Raw genomic sequence first — 19,248 nt, forward strand, 5'->3', positions numbered from 1 at the left:
AGGGTACATATTTTCAGCTGAGCCCTGGAAAATGGAAGATTTATGATGGAAAACCTAAGAAGTGCAAAAAGCTCAACTGTAGCAGCATCCACAGGGTGCAGAGGTGGTTGATGAGCCTGTAGTTATCAGTTCTGGCAATTGGAGATTTGGGGTTATATCCCTGACCATCTTGGTTAATAGCCATTAATGAATCTATCCTCCATTAATTGATCTAATTCTTTTTGAACTCAGTTATATCTTTGTCCTTCACAACATCCCCTCGCAACAAGTTCCATGGGTTGAATGTGCGTTGTGTGAAGTACTTCCTTCTGTTATAAACCTGCTATCTGTTAACTTCATTGGGTGTTCATGTGTTATATGAAGGGGTAAATAACACTTCCCTATTCACTTTCTCCTCACCATTCATGATTTTGTTGGCCTCTATCATATACCCCCTTAGTTGTCTCTTTTATAAACTGAACAGACCCTGTTTTTTAATCTCTCCTAATACGGAAGCTGTTCCATACCCCTAATCATTTTTGTTGCCCTTCTCTGTACTTTTTCCAATTCTAATATATTTTTTTGGAGATGGCGTGACCAGAATTGCACGCAGTATTCAAGGTATGAATGTACCGTGGATTTATACAGTGGCATTCTGATATTTTCTGTCTTATTTATCACTTTTCTAATGGTTCCTAAGATCTCTTTCTTGAATGGTAATAGCTAAAATAGACCTCATCATTTTGTATGTATAGTTGGGATTATTTTTTCCAATTTGCATTACTTTGCACCCATCTGCCCTTTTGTTGCCCAGTCATCCAGTTTCGTCAGATTCCTTTGCAACTCTTTGCAGTCAGCTTTGGATTTAACTAGCTAAAGAATTTTGTATCTTCTGCAAACTTTCCCACCTCACTGTTTATCCCCTTTTCCAGATCATTTATGAATATGTTGAACAGCACAGGTCCCAGTACAGATCCTTGGAGGACTCCGCTATTTACCTCTCTCCGTTGAGAGAAGTTACCATTTATTCCTGCCCTTTGTTTCCTATCTTTTAACCAGTTTCTGGTCCATGAGAGGACATTCTTATCCAGTGACTTCTTACTGCTGTGTTGACTTTTCCCCAACATATCTTGCCTGATACTTTCTATAGTTCCAATCAATTTGCCTGGTAGTGAAATCACACTTACTAGCCTCTAATTGCCAGGTATGCCTCTAGGGCCTTCTTAAAAATCAGCATTGCACTAACTACCCTCCAGTCATGTGGTACAGAGGCTAATTTAAGCAAGAGATTACATACCACAGTTAATTTACATATGTTTGTGTAATACATCTGTTTGTGAGAGCCAGTTCAGTCTTTTAGTACAATTTCATTCCTTAATGATGGAATTACTGTTGCACCATCAACACAAGCAAGAGTAGTTTTTCATTCCATCTTTGGTCTAGTCGTAAATCACTATGAGACTTTGGTCAACACAGCGTAGAACTTCCTGTAGGATCAGAGCCTTACATGCTAAGGAATAACCAATGTTACTCATGTCATTTAATGCGCTACTGGAAGGTACTTGGACACCAAGGTGAAGAGGTTAGTATAAGAACCTATAGAGAATGTTATTTTTTTTTGGACAAATGGCTTAGAAGACCAAGAAATAGGTTGAATAGGGTCATTCATTATTATTTTCAAAGTATTAGATTCTTAAATCTCATTGAATATTATATGAAAGGTGGGTTAGTGTACAAAGATGTCCTTATAATATTCCATCGAATATTGGCATAATTTCTAAATCTAAAACACTGTGTAGATATCATGCTGTCTGGTCTGGCTCACGACTGTGCCTGCCTCAGGGCAGACTGTCAAAAGCAGGTCAGATGCCCCAAACTGGTAGTATGTTCTATAATTATATTTCACCAATCCAGTAACAAATGTGAACTCCTGAAGTATAATCATCTTATAATGGAATCACAGACAGTCCCTTTAGACACTGCAGTCTATCTTGCCACCCAGGCAAGCTGGATTATGTGAGAAATGGTCACTTAAACCAAAAATCACAAATATTCCAGGTTACACCCAGTCCCAAGATCTCGCACCAAAGACAATGCTGGTAGCCAATTCTATAGTAAACTAACTAAGTGTATTAGGTAGGAAAAATACATGAGTTATTGAGAGGTTAAAGCAGGTAAAATATATGTACAGGTAAGTCAGTCTGTAATTCCAAAGAGACAGTAATTTGCCAGTTTCCGAAAAGTTATAATCTAGTTATAATCTCTGCATTCTATGCATTTTGGGGGAAGAGTATAGAGAATGTGTTTCAGGAACTGTTTTGTATAAAAAGCTGGTCACTAGCTTGATGTTTTGTGGTTAAACTTTCTCACATAGGTTTCTTAGGTTTTATTTTAGATTTTGCTTTTTGGACTGAGATTGAGTTAAATCTAAATATTTGGATTAAAAAATAAATCAATCCAGCCAAAATTCCAATGAATATTTCTAGTAATTGTGTTGACTTCCTTGGCTCTTTCAAAATCAACTTTGACAATTGGCTTTTCATCTTGGGTGGGAGAGGCAATGGATTTTGATGTGGAGCTCAGCATTTTTTTCAGTAATTATCACTGATTTGGAAAATCCATGAGAATAAATGTACAGTGAAAATTAAAAAAGTTCTTAGTGAAATAGCAGACATGAATATATGGGACAAACCATATGTGAATATATCTAGTTCTGCAATGCATTGTTATACAAATGATGATGCTCAAAAATGTGCTAGGTGTCTCAGAAATCCTAGAAAGACAGTCATTGCCTAAAGGAATTTACAAACTAAGGCTCTGGTTCTGCATTGTGATTTACTCTGGGGGACTGCTGCACCTACACAGAGACCTGTTAAAGTCAATGACGCATGTTGTTCACAGTGTAGGATCAGGGCAGTCACTCTGTCCCCACTCGTTCAGTCATGCTTGTCTGTAGGAAGTCCATGCGACTGCTGTTAGCAAATGTCTCCAACAGCCAGAAATAGGACACTGGATGGGGAAGGCTCTGTGTTACTACAGAGAATTCTTCCTCAGGTGAATTTTGTCCACATGCTCAGGGTTTATCTGATCACCATATTTGGGGTTGGGAAGAAATTTTCTCCCAGATCAGGTTTCTCCCAGAGACGGGAGGGTGGGAGCATTCCGCCTTCCTCTGTAGTGTGGGGCACAGGTCACTTGCTGGTTTGAGCTAGAGTAAATGGTCAATTTTCTGTAGCTTTAAGTCTTTAAATCAAGATTTGAGGACTTCAGTGACTCAGAGAGAAGTTATGGGCCTATTACAGGAGTGGGTGACTGAGGTTCTGTGGTCTGCGATGTGCAGGAGGTCAGACTAGATGATCATGATGGTCCCTTCTAGCCTTAAAGTCTGTGGGATGTGGGAAGGCCTGGGTTACAGACACAGTATGTATGTTACTTAGTTTATGACCTCTCTTGTTGGTTCTGTTGAGTTTTTAATACGTACAAAAATAGGGAAGATGAAGATAATAAAATGGCTAATGTTGAGCTGTTTATGGAGTAAATCACTGAGGTGTCACATGTCCACAAAAACTTTGAGTTTTGAAATATTTGTTTCACATACAAAAATACTTAGAAGTAAGTTGTTGAATAATAGTATCAATTTTCTCTTTAGTGGCTGGTGAAACGTGCAATAGAAACTAGAGAAGAAATGGGAGACTATATTCGCTCCTATTCCGTATCCCAGTTTCAGAAAACTCGTAGTCTACCAGAGGTAAGACCTAGCTAAATCTTTTTGTTTTCTCTTAAAGTATGTCTATACATACATGGAGCTTTCTCCTCAGCTGCTGTAAATCCATGTAACTTCGTTGAAGATGATAAAACTGTGCTGATTTACCTTCGCTAAGGGTCTGCCATGATTTTTAGTCTATAACTGGATGGGTCTAACTATGAGGATTACTGTTAGAAAAGCAAGTAAACACCAGAATCCAAATTGAAGGTCCATCTGCGTATATCAGAGGGAGATGAATCCTTGCTGACCCCAAATGGTTCATAAGTATGATATTATCAGTCTTCGCTTAGAGCCACCTCTACCTTTGTTTCAACCTGGAAAGTGACAATATCAAATTGTTATGGTTGCAACAGCTCTGGACAAAGTATCTCTGATAATTCTGGTCATATTAGCCTGGAGGTTGAGATATGTAATATGTCCTTTTCTGAACAAATCCATTGGGACTAGTTCTCTGTAGGTACATTAGTTATCTTCACAAAGGCTCATAGAAATGAAATACTAAGGTGTTTACCGTTGTGTAGCAGACTATTTTTGCTTAAACTGTGGAGTAGAATTCTAGTGTGATGGGCTGATTTGCTGTGCAATCCCTTTTTATTTCCTTGAGGTTGTGAAACTACATCTCTGAATATGTAACTGAAAACTTTATACCCTCTTGACCATCTTGCCCCACTTTTCAGCTGAACTTGTTATGAAATTGTGGTATTCAATTGCATTGTCTTTGAATAAGTATGAGTTTACAAACATCAAGGTACATCTTTCACCTGCTCATTTTAATTGGTTGTCTGAGGTTACTGTTGTGTTGTCTTTCCATAGACCATTTGTGCTAGGAATATTATGGACATCTAGAGTTAGACTTCCTTTTCCATTCTGGGGAGATGCAGTTGCTATATCAAGTTTTGTTTGGTTAACCAGTGAGACTGCTGATGCAGACTGGCATATGTCTGAAATTTTCACAGGCCACTAAGGGAGTTAGGTGCACAAATCCCATTGATGTTCATTCAGAGTTGGACTCCTAAACCCCATAGCTTCCTTTGATAATGCTGGATGAGTGGTAACAAAAGAGAGATTAAAAATCTCAAATGTCTAAACTACAATGATATCACTTCGTAAAATAGCTGTGTTTTGAATACAGATTTGTGAGAGGAAGGATGGTCCTGTGGCTAGGATGGTAGGCTGCAACTGGGGATACCTGGTTTCAATTCCCTGCTCTGTTACAGATACAGACTTCTGATGTGACATTAGGCAAGTCACTGAGCCTCTCTCTGCCTCAGTATCCTCATTAAAATGGAAATAATAAATCTGACAATCCTCCTTCCCAAACTGAAATCTAAATATTTATTGAAACACTTATTTTCCTCTGCAATAAGTCTGTTAATTTGCATTGCAGTTTCAGCAAGGGTCCCCAGTCTTGGGTAGGACCCCATTGTACCAAGTGCAGTTCACACACACACACACACACACACACATACACAACACACAGACTGTTGATGCAATGGTAGAGTTAAGTGTACTTAACTGAATAATTGAGCAGTTCATTTAGGAGCCAGTTGACAAGTCTGCTTGATAAATGCATTAGTGTTGTTGAAGCTTAAGCTTAATTTTTTTGGTTTTTAATTGTCAATTAATTGTCTTGCAGGATGACGAGTTTATGCAAAGGAAGGAGAAGGCTATCAAAACAATTACCAATATCTTTGTAAGTACAATATATTGAGCTTTTATGATCAAGCTTCAGAACTTAAATGTTTAAAGACCTTTTTATGAGTAATGAAATGTGATATTTAATTCTAATTAATGCAACTGCTACTGGGTTTTCTCATGAGGAGGTCCCAATTAGGTGCTGCATGTCAGATCTCGTTCTCAGAAAGGGTCATAGATGCCAACATTTCACATTAGAAATCTTTAGGTGTATAATCCACCGCCGGCATAAACCACGTCAGTTGCTGCTGCAGGGAGTGTCTTTCCATGCCATCAAACAAAAATCATAAGATGGCACATACACCATTAAAACTCTAGGAAACCAAAACATTCATTTGAAACTGTCAGAAACAGGAATAATTTACCCTTAACATGAACTAAAATGGAAACAAGACCCGGAAATTAAATGTATTTAAACTAATTTAAATCTCAAAACTTGTTTACAATGTAACTACTTGCTATAACTAACAACCAAAATATGAGCACTACTTGCAAGTTATGTGGGTTTGGCAATATTTTTTCCTCAGTGCATTCAAGCTCTTTAGAGCTGATAGTCTTTTCTTTTTCTCCTTCTTTATACATATAGCTTCTAACCCTTCAGATGTCAAAACTGAAAAGGAAGCTGCTGTTTTCAGAAACCATGTTAGTGCAAATAATGTTACAAATCAGATAATGCCACCAAGGATTAGTATATCATGTGTACTTTAATTGTCATTCTGTCTTACCTGAATTAAAATGTCTAGATAGCAGGTAGGCATCGCTCTGCTCTTGTTTGCCGAACAATTTGTGTCTCTAATCTGACGATCCATTTACTTTCAACATCAGCAATTTGCTTCACTTGTCCTTGATGCTCTCTGTAAATTCATAGGCCAAATTTTTGAAAAATGACTAGTGATTTTGGTGGCCTCATTTTTGGGGTATTCAAATAAACCCTGCAGAGAGGCCTGATCTTCAGTAAATGGTAAGTACCTACCCTCTGGGGAGGGGAAAAAAAATCCCCATTAATGTGGGTGGAGCTGGGTACCCAGAAATGGATGACCCCCAAAATGACAGTCACCTTTGAAATTCTTGTCTGTAAATTTTAAGGCCATTATGATAATCTAGTTGATTGACTGAATAAAACAGACAAAAGCACTTCACACAGTAATTCTTGCTGTATTGATGGGAATTATTCTTCCCTGGTACATAAGTCAACATTTCTGAGGCAAATAAGAAGTGGTTAAACTAGAGCATATATTTTAGGAAGGGATCCAATCTAGATTAAAAGTCTCGAAATGGTGATCAATGTATCACTTCCCTGGACAGTCTGTTCCATGGTTAATTACCCTCCCTGTTAAAAATGTTAATTACATTCCGCCTTAATTGACCCCTCATCTTTCTTTGAACTATTAGCTGTTGTTATGGTGACCCTTTGAGTAACTCCACTCCAATAGTTCATACTTCATATGAAGCTGGAAATTAACTTACCTTTCTATTTTAGGTTTGGTCTTTTGCATTTGCTTACTCTGATTGCATTCCTTATGCAACAGAAGCAATGTTATCTTCTTTGTTTATCAGCCACATCACCTAAATTAAAGAGGCGCTGCCTTGCTGGGAGGCAAACTCCAGTGAATGTGTCCGATTATTTGAGCATAAGCTTTCGTGAGCTACAGCTCACTTCAATTTGTTAGTCTCTAAGGTGCCACAAGTCCTCCTTTTCTTTTTGCGGATACAGATTAACATGGCTGCTACTCTGAAACTCCTAATGTGTCACACATCACTTCCCACTCTAAATCCATTGAACTTTCACCTGTTTTTCAAAGTTGTCCTAAGTTACAAAGATATTTATCATTAGAAGAGTTTGTCCAATCTCAGCCATAGTTTGCTCTGTTTCTTCAGTGAAATCATAATGCTGGATGTATGATTTTGGTGGTGATTTTAAAAAAAACAAAACAAAAAAAAACCTGGATTGATGTTGACGAAGCAGTTGGGTTTTAGTAGCTACATTGCCTGCTGTTCAGTCTCCTTCTCTGAGGAGCTTCCTGCTTTTGTATATGCTCCTCCGCAATTGAAGCACAGCTGCATTGGCATAGTCCATGCCATGAAATAACCTCCATACATCATCCCTTTTTACTTCTCTCCATTCTGGTCATCCTAATTTATCCACAGAAGATCAACAGAACACCCCTAATGAGGTTGATCCACAGAACAGGGTTCCTACTTAGGCTATTTTGATTTCATTGCCGTACGTCTGCATAGTACATCCAGTTCAGGATCCTCCATCCCAACAGATTCCATTCCTTTTCCCCTTCCCATTCAGACTGAAGACTAGATTCCTGCCTGAACTGAAATCCCAGCAACTAGGATTCCAGAATGTGGGCTTTTTGCCCCAGAAACTTGGAATGTCCTCAGTGGTCATAGACCTTGATGTGATGGCAGCAATCTAGTGGTGGTGATGCACACTTTGTCTCACTTCTGCTTCTCAGTCTGCATGCTTCACAGGCAAGATAGAACTTGACCATGCATCTGTGTTTTTTGTAGATTGCAGGGAATGCTCGTTTGTGGAAAGAGGCAAATCCTAGTCTCTTCCCCCCCCCCCCCCCCCCCCGTTTCTCCGGCGGTTGGGTATTCCTAATGTATAGGTTTGGAAGGAATAGATTTTTATTGGCCAATGTCAGTAAATGTTGACTTCACCCAATACACACACACAGATAAAAAAATATTTCCATCAGTGATGATAGAAACTTACAAATAGAGTAAGAAAAATGCTGCTTTAGAATTTAATAGTTTGATTTAAGGATATTTATTTTGTGTTTTTTTGACATGTGATGTTGACTGTTGTGTTCTAACAGTTGTGGAACTTTAATTTTTTGACTTTCAACATGTACTACATAATTATTGTTTGACCTCCCATCATATCCTGCAATTCTGAAATTTTAAATAAAAATCTTAAAGCATAAAAATGAACCTTGATCTCCATCAAAATTCTAAAAAATAAACAAAAATCAAATTCTGCCAAGCCTTTTTTATGTAGATAAGATTCAGTTGTTAGACCTTGTATTGGTTCTCCACTTTCTCACACTAACTTGAATAAGTTGGAAGACTTTTAACTTATTATCTAAAAATATTCAAGAAATAGAGGAGGAAGGGGTCTTAGTCAGCCATGTTTTATAATTGCTGAAACAATTATAAAAAATATAGTTGGACAAATGTTTTTTTTAATATGAATGGCCTGTGTTACCTTTTCCCCCAATCTTTGTTCCAGGATGAATCTTCCTACAGATATCATGGACACCTGTTAAACATGTTAAGGAAGCTTATGATCTTGTTAATTGCTTTAGAAAAGACCCAAATGAGCTGCTGAAGCAGCTCAACTTGAGCATCTTCTCAAAAGGAAAACTTGTCTTGTCTTGTTCTTTCCTCTCCTGCTCCCAGCCCCCACCCCCACCAATACTGTTTACCCAGTGTAAATACATCAGACCACCTATAGCACCTGTCTTGCACTTGTGTTAACAGCACATCAGCGTTTGCTGACTTTCTTAGCTTTTCCAAGGCTTATGCTACCCAACTGGTGGTCAGATTGCACACGGAAAGTTTAATTCTTTTACTGGGAATGTTAAAATCACAGTCTTGGCTCAAACATGGGTGGACTTTGGATTTCAAACTATTCTCTAAGGAAAAAACCCGTATGATTCCACAGGTAAAGAGCATTGTGGGCTTTACCTTGGCCATTCCTTTGAAATCCCAGAGGTTTGGTAGGTTTCCTGTTCTGGGGCACTGATTGATGAAGTCCCCAGTGTTGATCTGCTTGGACACCAAGCAAAACATGCAGCACTAACTCTGGGAAAGTGCTGGACACTCTGGATGTGAGGTCACCCAGAGCTAAATATACAGTGAGTAAATATACTTGTTTGTTCTTGGTGGCAAAGGAGTGAATACTTTTTTATAATGTAGAATCTGCAAACTCTTCTCCATTAGATTATAGATAACTGCCGTGTTTTAATTTTTGCAGTTAAATGATAGTGCATCTTCACTTTATTGACATGAGTTAGGACAGGCCCATGGTATTCCCGTGTAGGGAGAACCACCACCACATCCGCTGAATCCTGGTGGTATAGGTTCCATGTTAGCTCAGAATAAGCCATTAAAAGAGAATATTAGGGTTTGCCTACCTCTAGATTGGAGGTGGGTGAATTTTGTACCAGCTTCTCTCACACACACACACGCGCGCGCACACACTCACACTCACTCTCTCTGCTCCCTGTGTATCACCTTTATTATTGATTCCATCACATCATTTTTTAGAGTACTGTCTTTTCCAGTCAGCCATGGTAGGATGCACTGTATACATTTGCACAAATACCCGTCCTTCTCAGAGCTAACACTAATCTGAAATACACAGGCCCTTTCCTTTTCAAAGTGAGTAGAAAATTGTGATATAGAAATCAATTTGATGCTGGTATTGTCCCCATGGATTGCATAGTACAACATACATGTTCAACGTGCAGTATGGATTCTTACTAGTAGAACATAAGACAATGCTGATTTATAATAGTAGTGGGTCCATAATGCTGAATACCTAGCAGAAATCCTTCTGAGGAAAGAAACCAGCAGTTTATTTTAGCATTAGAATTTATAATGCTGTATCTCTGTGTAGGAAGAACTTAATCACCAAGTTTTTTTGTTTGTTTTGTTTGATTTAACAAAACCTCAGATCATCAGGTAAGAGCCATTAAGAATGTATTCTGTGCACTTGACCCTTAGCTCCATATTTCTTACCTTTAATATTGCATAGTTTTTAATCAGAGTAGACCAAGCTGAGCTGCAACTAGAATAAAAAATAGACTTCAGATTGTTCTAAAGTAAATACTTTTTTGTTTAATCTTAAAATAATGCAGCATATATCAGTCATCTCATAATTATCTGAAATATTTCAATTCCATGTATAACATTAGCTAGAAAATCTACCCACTCTTGAGGCACTAATTTAAGTAGTAGCTGATCTGAAGCCCTGGGGCTCATTATATATCTTAGTTTTCTGTTCCTCTCATCGTTTTGTAGTATTCATGTGCATTGTAGAAAAATATGCAATTTAGATATTTTATAAGGACTAGGTATATAGTGCTATTTTCCCCTAGGATTTCCAGGCATACCCTTTCTTCTCCTTCTTGCCACCTGTGACGGTGATTCTGAAAGGCCCCTTTATCTTTAGAGGTTTCTTTTTTTTGTTCTTTTTTCTGTTGTCAAGAACTGACCATATCTGACATAGATAGTTCAAAGAGCTCTCCTCTTTTTCACCTGCTGTGTTTAGGACTCTCCCAACACATTGTTAGACTCAAAAGTTTTTGAAAGTCCTTGTCTGAGAGTCAAGGCAGTTATGGTCCTATTGAAGTAATTGCGCTTTTTGGACACCTAAAGAGCCACAGTAGATAGAAAGGCCTTCTTCCAAAATTCGAAGCCCCATAATCTCTGAGACTTAGAGAGGCTGATCAGTGCTTTAGTCACTCTCAGACTAGACCCCTGCAATATGCTTAACTGGGGCTGACTCTATGGGCCATGTGGTGCTACAGTGGGTCACTCTTCCCCTTAAATGGAATGAACTTGGATGGAGAGAGTACATCATACTGGTACTTCACAGTCTGCACTGACTACCTCTACAGTTCCAGACCCAGCCTGAGATACTGCTCTTGATTCCCAAATCCCTTTGCTTGGATCCATCTCAGTGACTGCTTTTCCTTCTACTGCCCTCCATGGCAGCTGTGATTAACAAGGCCACTGCATCTGCCCTTTCCCCCTTTTTTTTCCAGGGTGAAATTTCTGGGTATCATGGGCAGAGTGCTCTCAGTGGAAAGTCCTAGAGCGTGAAACGGCTTGCCACGAGAGATCAGGAAGACCCACAAGTCTTCGTATGGTCTTTGTGAGCTTGGAAAGTATCGGCAGAGATGTGGTTGTGGGTGGGTGATGTTGGAAGAAGGGGAGGCTTCGAAGAGCTCAGGGGCCCTTTGCAGTAGAACTTGTACTTATTTTGTATGTGTAGATGCTATGACTATTGTGTGTGTGTGTGTGTGTGTATTTCTAACTCACAGCTATGTGATCAGAACTCCGGTGAAAAAGGGTTTCGTGCCAGTGTAGTGAAAGAAAGGTTTCATGGGCCATGGATGCTTTTTGTACTGATCTTGTGTAATGTGCTGAGGTTGCTATGGTAAATTCTTGAGAATTGTTGATTTTTAGCATTCTTACCAGTATGGAAGGTAGCTCTATGCACAATAGCTGCTCTTTGAACCTCAATATCTGCTTTGTTTAAACCAGAGGATAAAATTTAAAACACATAGTACTACTATGGTCCTGTCTACACATTTGTCCATTACATCTCTCCCCTATGTAAAACACTGTTGTTTTGAGATTAGACCCTGACTTTTTTTATTGTGTATATTTTTCCTGTGAGATATAGCTGTAAAGTGATTTCTGAGCTATAACCTCTCATCTTGAGATCTAAATACTGACAATGTTTCAACACTTTTGGCACTAAAACAAGGACATCTGGCTGCATTAACTAATACCCAAATAATTTTTGCAATCTCTTAACGTTAAAGCAGGAGACATAGTGGTAAGGTGGTGGCAGGGGAATTGGAATACAGTTGCATTGGGAGTTGGCTAATTTACATTTTTACTTCAGCTTTCATTTATTTATTTATATGTATGTATACATATTTAAGCCAGTTAAAAATCTTAAAAAGGACAATATTCTACTTCTGCTGCATTTGGACAACTGTTATGAATTTAAATGGCTTCTATGGCACTTGCACAGATACTTGGTAGCTTTAATAAAAAAAAGGTGTTTCCTGCTGTAAAGCTGCTAAAACTCATCAAAACAAGAGGGGAAAAGAGGAGGCTCTGCCGTATTTTCATCATACTTTGTGAGCAAAGCTAGAGAGCAGATTCTGGGAACACCAGTGTTCTTTGTCAATGTATCTGTATAAGCATAACTGTTTTGACATTGTGCCTGGAGCAAAGTGTAGAACAGGGATGGCCAACCTGTGGCTCCGGAGCCACATGCAGCTCTTCAGAAGTTAATATGTGGCTCCTTGTATAGGAACTGACTCTGGGGCTGGAGCTCCAGCCCCAATTTTCCAATGTGTCAAGGGGTGCTCACTGCTCTACCCCTGGCTCTGTCACAGGCCCTGCCGCCACTCCACCCCTTCCCATTCCCTTCCCTCAGCCTGCTGTGCTCTCGCTCCTTTTCTCCTCCCCCCCAATAAAACAGCTGATTGGGAGGTGTGGGGAGGGGTTGCCAGTGGGTGGAAGGTGTGGGGGGAGGGGGAGTTGGTGGGGGGCTGCTGACATATTACTGTGGCTCTTCAGCAATGTACATTGGTAAATTCTGGCTCCTTCTCAGGCTCAGGTTAGCCACTCCTGGTGTAGAATGTCATAACGAGCAGCTCAGATGCCCCCGTTCTATACTGACAGATGATTTTTGTTTGTTCTTTTGTTTAATAGGTCTGGAGTTTTGTCTCTTAATTTGATGTAATGCAGAAGCTGTTAGGTGTTAAATTTGGTGTGGTTTCTTCCTTTAAAAACATACTTTTGATCTTAGCAGATTCAGAAATGCTTTACAAGTTGAAAGAATGGATATATGTGCTCTGCACAGGGCTCCCTTTATTCCTTACTGAAATGCAGCCACCTCTGATGTGAAAAGCAGTAGTTCTTGAACGGAGCACAAATGATATAAAACAACCATTTAGGACAGCATCTCATGAAGAGTGCTGTATCCAATTGATACTCCATAGGGAAGGCAAAACAGAACTGCCAGAAATGAAATTTGACCATGGCACTGGGATACCTTCCCTGTATTAATAAAGAGACATGTATTCTTTAGTGATTGCAAATGTTCTAGGGCCTTGGTTTTATGTTTGATCTGACAGATTTGGAAAGTATGGATATTACTTCAAGAGCTTGTAAATATGCTGGCAAGACTGTGAATAGTGTATTAGGATAAAGGACTCGATCAGAGCACTAGATTGTGTTTTTAAAAAAGGGATTTTTGTGACCTCGCCTAATTCTGAAAGATTTTTCAGAGAGTTTGGTGTGTGTGTGTTTCTTAAAACAGTGCCATTGTAGTAAAGGACTGGAATTAAGCCAGTTTGTCTTGCAAAGTGCTTCTTGAGGCTTCTCCATTTTGGAGACTAAATGCAATTCATAGCATCAGGTTAGATTTGGGTGCTGGTTTAGTTTGTAGTTTAGTTTGTAGCCAGGGTTAGTTTGTAGCAGCTGAAGTGCGTACAGCCTACTCCTGGAGGAGGTAACATTTTATAATGGAGATTTTGAAGACTCTGCAAGCTTCCATTCGCACCTCTGCAGTTACTGTTGGTTCCTGTGAAAAATCTCCACATTTCAGAAACCAAGGTTAGGTGAGATCAGCTTCAGCTGCATTTCCTTGCATAAAGGCAACTGTGAAAAGACACACTTTTCCAGACAACCAGAACAGTTAAACTGAGCTCTTTGTGGCAAGCTGATTTCCCCCCCCCCACCTTATGTTCAAAATGTCAAGGTCTGCTCCTCCATCTCTAGAAGATTTAAGAAAGGAAGGAATGTTGCTTAGTTAGGGCATTAGCAAACTAAACCAGTTTTGGTCATAGTGCCTTCAAACTGTTGTAACAGCACAAGTATGCACTTTTGCAATTGCAAAATTATCCTGAATGTATATTACTTCATTTACGTAGCACATCTTAAAATACCATGCATATATTACTGCTTGTGTCCTTCCAGTTCATAAATTGTAAACTGTTTGGGGCAGGGGATGTGGGACTTCTATACAGTAATCCACCAAAATATGGCCCTGTGACTCTGTATATTAAAGAACTGTTTAAAGGGGTTGATAGCAGTAAAATACAGCTTCTGTCATTGTCTTTCACTTACTGGGACAAACTTTTCTCTCTGTTATACAGGAATAAATTTGGAATAGGTCCATTGGCTTTGAGATATGCTGGATTTACACTGGTGTAACTGAGTCAGAATCTGTCTCTTCCCTCTCCCCCCCCCCCCCCTCCCGGTGTTCTCTTATATCACACGCCACTTTACAGTCTGGATGGGGAATGGGAACTCCGTTTTCTTCTAGTTTGTTCTTTGGGTCTGTTTTTCCAATGTGTGTGTTTTAGAACTCAGCATACAGAACACAGTCTGGTTTTCATAGTGCATCCACTCTTACCCCAGTACTTGTGGTGTGAGATCAAGTGACTTGTCTGAGGCTGCACAATGAACAACTGGCTCAGCCCGTCTGCCTATGTAGTTGAATCCCAGATCCTCTCCATTCCTTGCGTGTTGCTGTAACAACTAAACAGTGGTTCCCTCAGTTTTCCCTCCTACATACTTTCTCTCCTAGGCAGTATGGTCACTCCAGGATTAATCATTTTACCATGCTTCAGCTGACCTGAAAGTTGTTTTAAATACTAGCAGTCTTCAAGGGACACTATCAAATAGTTTTCAGAGTAGCAGCCGTGTTAGTCTGTATTCGCAAAAAGAAAAGGAGTACTTGTGGCACCTTAGAGACTAACAAATTTATTAGAGCATAAACTTTCGTGAGCTACAGCTTATGCTCTAATAAATTTGTTCGTCTCTAAGGTGCCACAAGTACTCCTTTTCTTTTTATCAAATAGTTTGATCCCAAAACTAGATTTGCATAAAAACTCTCTCCAGAGGGTAATAGCATCTAGTTTCTAACCTATCCATTTGTCTGCCAAGAAACTTTAAGTGCTGGTAACAGCTGTGTTTATATATGATACTGTTCTTTGCTGGGGCAAAGCCCTCAGAAAGATGGACACTTGGATCAAATTAGTTAACAAACTCTAATCCCACTGTGCTGCCTCAATTGATGACAGACAATGATGTAAACAGTGTGTTGGCTTTGCTTAAGGCAAAAAGGTGAGGGAAATTTAGCATTGGGCATAAGGAGAAGGGCAGAAAAGTAGCAGGCATAGAGATGTTGCGTCAAATTCAGATTAATGCGAATGAGTGTTGCTCTGTCAGTGGAAGTCAGTGAAGTGGCACCTACTTACACAACACTTGAATTAGGCCAGTTTTCAAGATTCTATGGCCCCAATCCTGCAAACTTTAAGAACATGAGTGCCGTTTGTAGGACTGGGATTAAGAGTAGAACAAATAATGAGAAATATAGAAATGAAGTTACAGCTTTAAAAATGTAGTAAAAACTCCTGTACTAATTTGACACACAAGTAAGAAATTTGAGGTTATGGTTTCTGTGTTAACTGGATCCATTACTTGCAATATTTTGTAGTGGTGTGTGCACTGTTAAATTTTATACCTCAATGTATATGAAATTCATTGCTGCAAGACCCATTTTTTAATCTTTTATAATGTAATGAGCTCTGCACCTTTATACTTGATTAAAAATGTAGTGAAAAATCACCTACATCTCTTTGCAAACACAACTTTTTGGTATTTCTACGCTTCTTTTTAGTAACATCAAAGGCATTTGATTCAGACGCCTGGGCCAAATTTTTCTTAGTTGTACTATTGGCATTCCACGGATGATAGAGAGTTTGCACCAGTGAAACTGAGAAGACAATTTAAGTTGTAAGTACGTGTCAAGTATGGAGGTCTTTTAACATAAGCCATTTGGGAATATTCCATGTACAGAACCAAAGCCTGATAAACTTCTCAATATCTGAAAAACGCCATTTTATTATACTGAACTCAGAGGTCTAAGTGGAATTTTACCAAATTGGTCAAAAAACTCTCTTCAGCTAAGAGCAATCATTGAAAAACTAATCCCAACGGTAAGTTTTTCGACAAGTTATCAGTGCCTGAAAGTAGGAGCTTTTACAGTAGAAGCTGTTTCCTCAACTAAAACTAGCGTTGCTACTATGGAATTATAACCCTTTAAAAATGTACTTTATAGCTCCTGAGTTGCTTGCCTCATACATCAGCATGTTCCTTACTGCATAAATTACCATTCTGTGTCTTCTTCACAATGCTCCTTCTGTAGAATGTCTTATAAAGGTGGCCTATGAAATGATTTCTTTTAAAATTGGACTTGCCTTTTTTGCTCCATTATGATATATAAATGCTTGAAAGGTTGTTTTTACCCTCTCCCCTCTTTTAAAAAAAAAAAAAAAATTAAAAAAATCAGTTTTTTAACCTTGGAAATATCCACTCTTGCCCTCTGTTTTTTAAGGAGTGTGTTAAATCTTTAACAGAAACTTCCTTTCTGCAAACTGTCAGTTAGTGATTAAATAGGTGTTAACAAACATCATTGCTACTGGGTAGCCTGGGTCCAGCCAAGAATAGGACAAGTGTTCCCTGTAAAGAGTTGCAGGAAGGGTGGCAAGGGGGCGGCGGAAGAGAGGTTGCAGAGGAAGGGACAGTTTCCTGCAGTGGTCCCTGGAGAAAGGAGACTCCAGGTGAGAAGCCTGTAAGTTGTGGCTGGATAGAGAGCCCCTGTTGGAAGTTTTTCCTTTTGCGAGTTTATTGGTCATTTTGGACAGTAAGCAAAGCCTGGAGGCAAGTGCTAAAGACTGATTTCGACATGATTGATCATTCTCGAGGCTGGTGAGGATTGTTGGCAGCTTACAAACATCTTAAGCAGACTGGTTTAAAAACCTTTTCCCTCTGTCAGTTGTTGGTTTTCATCATCCTGCTGCTTAAGACATTTAATTGGTTCTCCAGTTATCATAGACTGAGTCTACAGTATTGCCTTGTTTATACTGGAAATTGTCCTGTTTCCAGCCATTAGTGGCCAAGTATGTAGTTCCTCTTGGCGTAGACAAGGAGAGCCACAAAAGTGAAGCTTACAGTAGTAATTTCCACCAGAGCGAATTGTAGCTTTCCTGGTCTATGCTAAGCTATTTAGGTAGTTGGAATGGAGGTACATTTCCAGTGTACCCACAAGAGTAAAGAAAACTGGAACCTGTAATTTTTCATTTGTGCAACTTCACAGGGGTTGGAGGTCTATCACTCTTTTGTTTTTCCTCCTGCTCAAAATAGCATTAAACAGCACAGCAGTGTGTTTAAAAAAAAAAAAAATCTGTGCTCTCTTCACTACAGCCTCCACTGTTGCTGGTAGGTGTCTTATAGAGACAAAGCCGTGGAATCTTGCTGGCCAGACGACTTGAATTTCTAATGCAGAAAATGAGCAGAATAACTTTTCTTGCAGGGAAGAAACCCTCCCAAACCTTCATTCCACATAATTAAGTAGTGGGGAAAAGTCACCTTCGCAGGTCATCCTTGCATCGCCTTGCACTGGAATTTGTAGGAAGAGATCATCCTCTCTAAAAGAGGCTCAAATAAATGTGAAAAAATTATTCTGTCATCTCGATTAATTATTAAAACTGTGGACTAAAGACCTACCTGCTGTACTCAAGGGGAATATGAAATGAAATTTATGGTTATGGCCAGGTCTGAAAGCTGGCAAAGGGAATATTAAGAATTCGTAATAGTGACTGGAACTAGAGCGGCTACTGATGAAAGATGAATGTGCTGTGAATTGAGATTCTCAGTAAGTAGTTTTATGTTCATCTACACAATTATCTATGTTAAGACTAACATTTATGGTGCTATTATTGCTATTATGAATTCCATTCCTTAGCATAGGTCTAGACAGGGAGACATCTGATAGTAGAAAGCTCTCAAAGTTAGCCGGCAAAGGCATAACCAGATCCATCAGCTGGAAGGAGAAGCTAGACAAATTCAGACTAGAAATAAGGTGTGGATAAAAGAGTAAATGGCAACTTACTAAGAGACTTGGTTGACTCTTGCTCACTTGATTTCAGAATTTCTGAAGATATGTTTTACTTTATCAAGAAGTTATGGGCTTGATTCAAGAGTTGCTGGGTGAAAATCTTGGTCTGTGTTACACAGGAGGTCAGACTAGAAGATCACTGTTGTCTCTTCTGGCTTTTTAAAATCTTTGAAGCTATCATCCCACATGATAAAATACCACGTCCGTTAGGTTTCCTGATATTACTTAAGTATGAAAAATATTAGACTTGCTTTTCCCTGTGTTTAACATTTTGTTGCATTACCAGCCCCAAGCAGACAAACAAACATGAATCAAGACAGCCCCCCCCCCAAAACCTGAGCAGCTTAAAATTTGTGAATTTTTTAAAAAAAAAATGGGGCAGGGTATTACCTTTCTGGTCTTGGAGCCTTAAGGTTCATGTTTTCAAGCTTATCTGTAACCATGAGAGCTAGAAATGTGCATTTTTGAGAGAGGGAGCTGACTCTCACTTAGTCAACTGACTCTGGTACTGGGGCTTTAAGAAAAACACCAAACATTACAAACCTGGCAGTAAAATCAGAAGAGTTGACAACACAGCTCTTGATCTTTTTTTTCCAGTATTTTCACTGCCAGTAGTACTTGTGGATCTTAATTTTTAATGTTTTATAGAGATTTAGCCATCATAAATCACTTTTAAAAAACTATTGTTCCAGTTGTAGAAAGTCTCATGTATTTGCCTCTCCCTCATCCCAAACAAATGACAAAAATAACCCCACTAAAAGTGTTTCATATCCTCGTTCCATTTGTTCTTTTGTTACTTCCCTGAAGTACTTTTAGGTCTTTGTTATACATAGAAGTTGTACTGCTTCATTATATGAATATAGTTTAAGTTGTATAGCCCTCTGCCCCATAGTCAGAGGTGAAAGTAAGCCGGTACGCCCAGGTACGGCGTATTGGCAAGAGCCAGTGCACCGTATTGTACCGGCTTCCCCAGGCTACAGTTTAAAGGACATCCCAGCAGCGGCTAGAGCCCCGGGCCCTTTAAATTACCACCAGAGCCCCACTGCTGGAGCCCCGGGTAGTGGAGGTGGCTGGG

At 39.2% G+C, this 19,248-nt stretch overlaps 1 protein-coding gene and 1 long non-coding RNA gene across 6 annotated transcripts in view; both read left to right on the top strand.

Annotated features, from left to right (window-relative positions):
* CCDC93 (coiled-coil domain containing 93) overlaps positions 1 to 19,248 on the top strand; it is a 103,692-nt gene that overhangs the window by 10,388 nt on the left and 74,056 nt on the right. For all 5 annotated transcript variants that reach the window (XM_043505013.1, XM_038420925.2, XM_043505014.1 and 2 more), the window contains exons 5-6: positions 3,629 to 3,727; positions 5,382 to 5,438. In XM_043505013.1, coding sequence (XP_043360948.1) covers positions 3,629 to 3,727; positions 5,382 to 5,438 — 156 coding nt within the window. The remainder of the gene's footprint in view (positions 1 to 3,628; positions 3,728 to 5,381; positions 5,439 to 19,248) is intronic.
* LOC122458060 lies at positions 5,866 to 18,861 on the top strand. Its single transcript, XR_006277888.1, has 2 exons — positions 5,866 to 6,082; positions 15,894 to 18,861. It is a non-coding gene; the product is annotated as an uncharacterized LOC122458060 (long non-coding RNA).

Source organism: Dermochelys coriacea, chromosome 11 (genome assembly GCF_009764565.3).
Source record: "Dermochelys coriacea isolate rDerCor1 chromosome 11, rDerCor1.pri.v4, whole genome shotgun sequence".
NCBI classification, from domain to species: Eukaryota; Metazoa; Chordata; order Testudines; family Dermochelyidae; genus Dermochelys; species Dermochelys coriacea.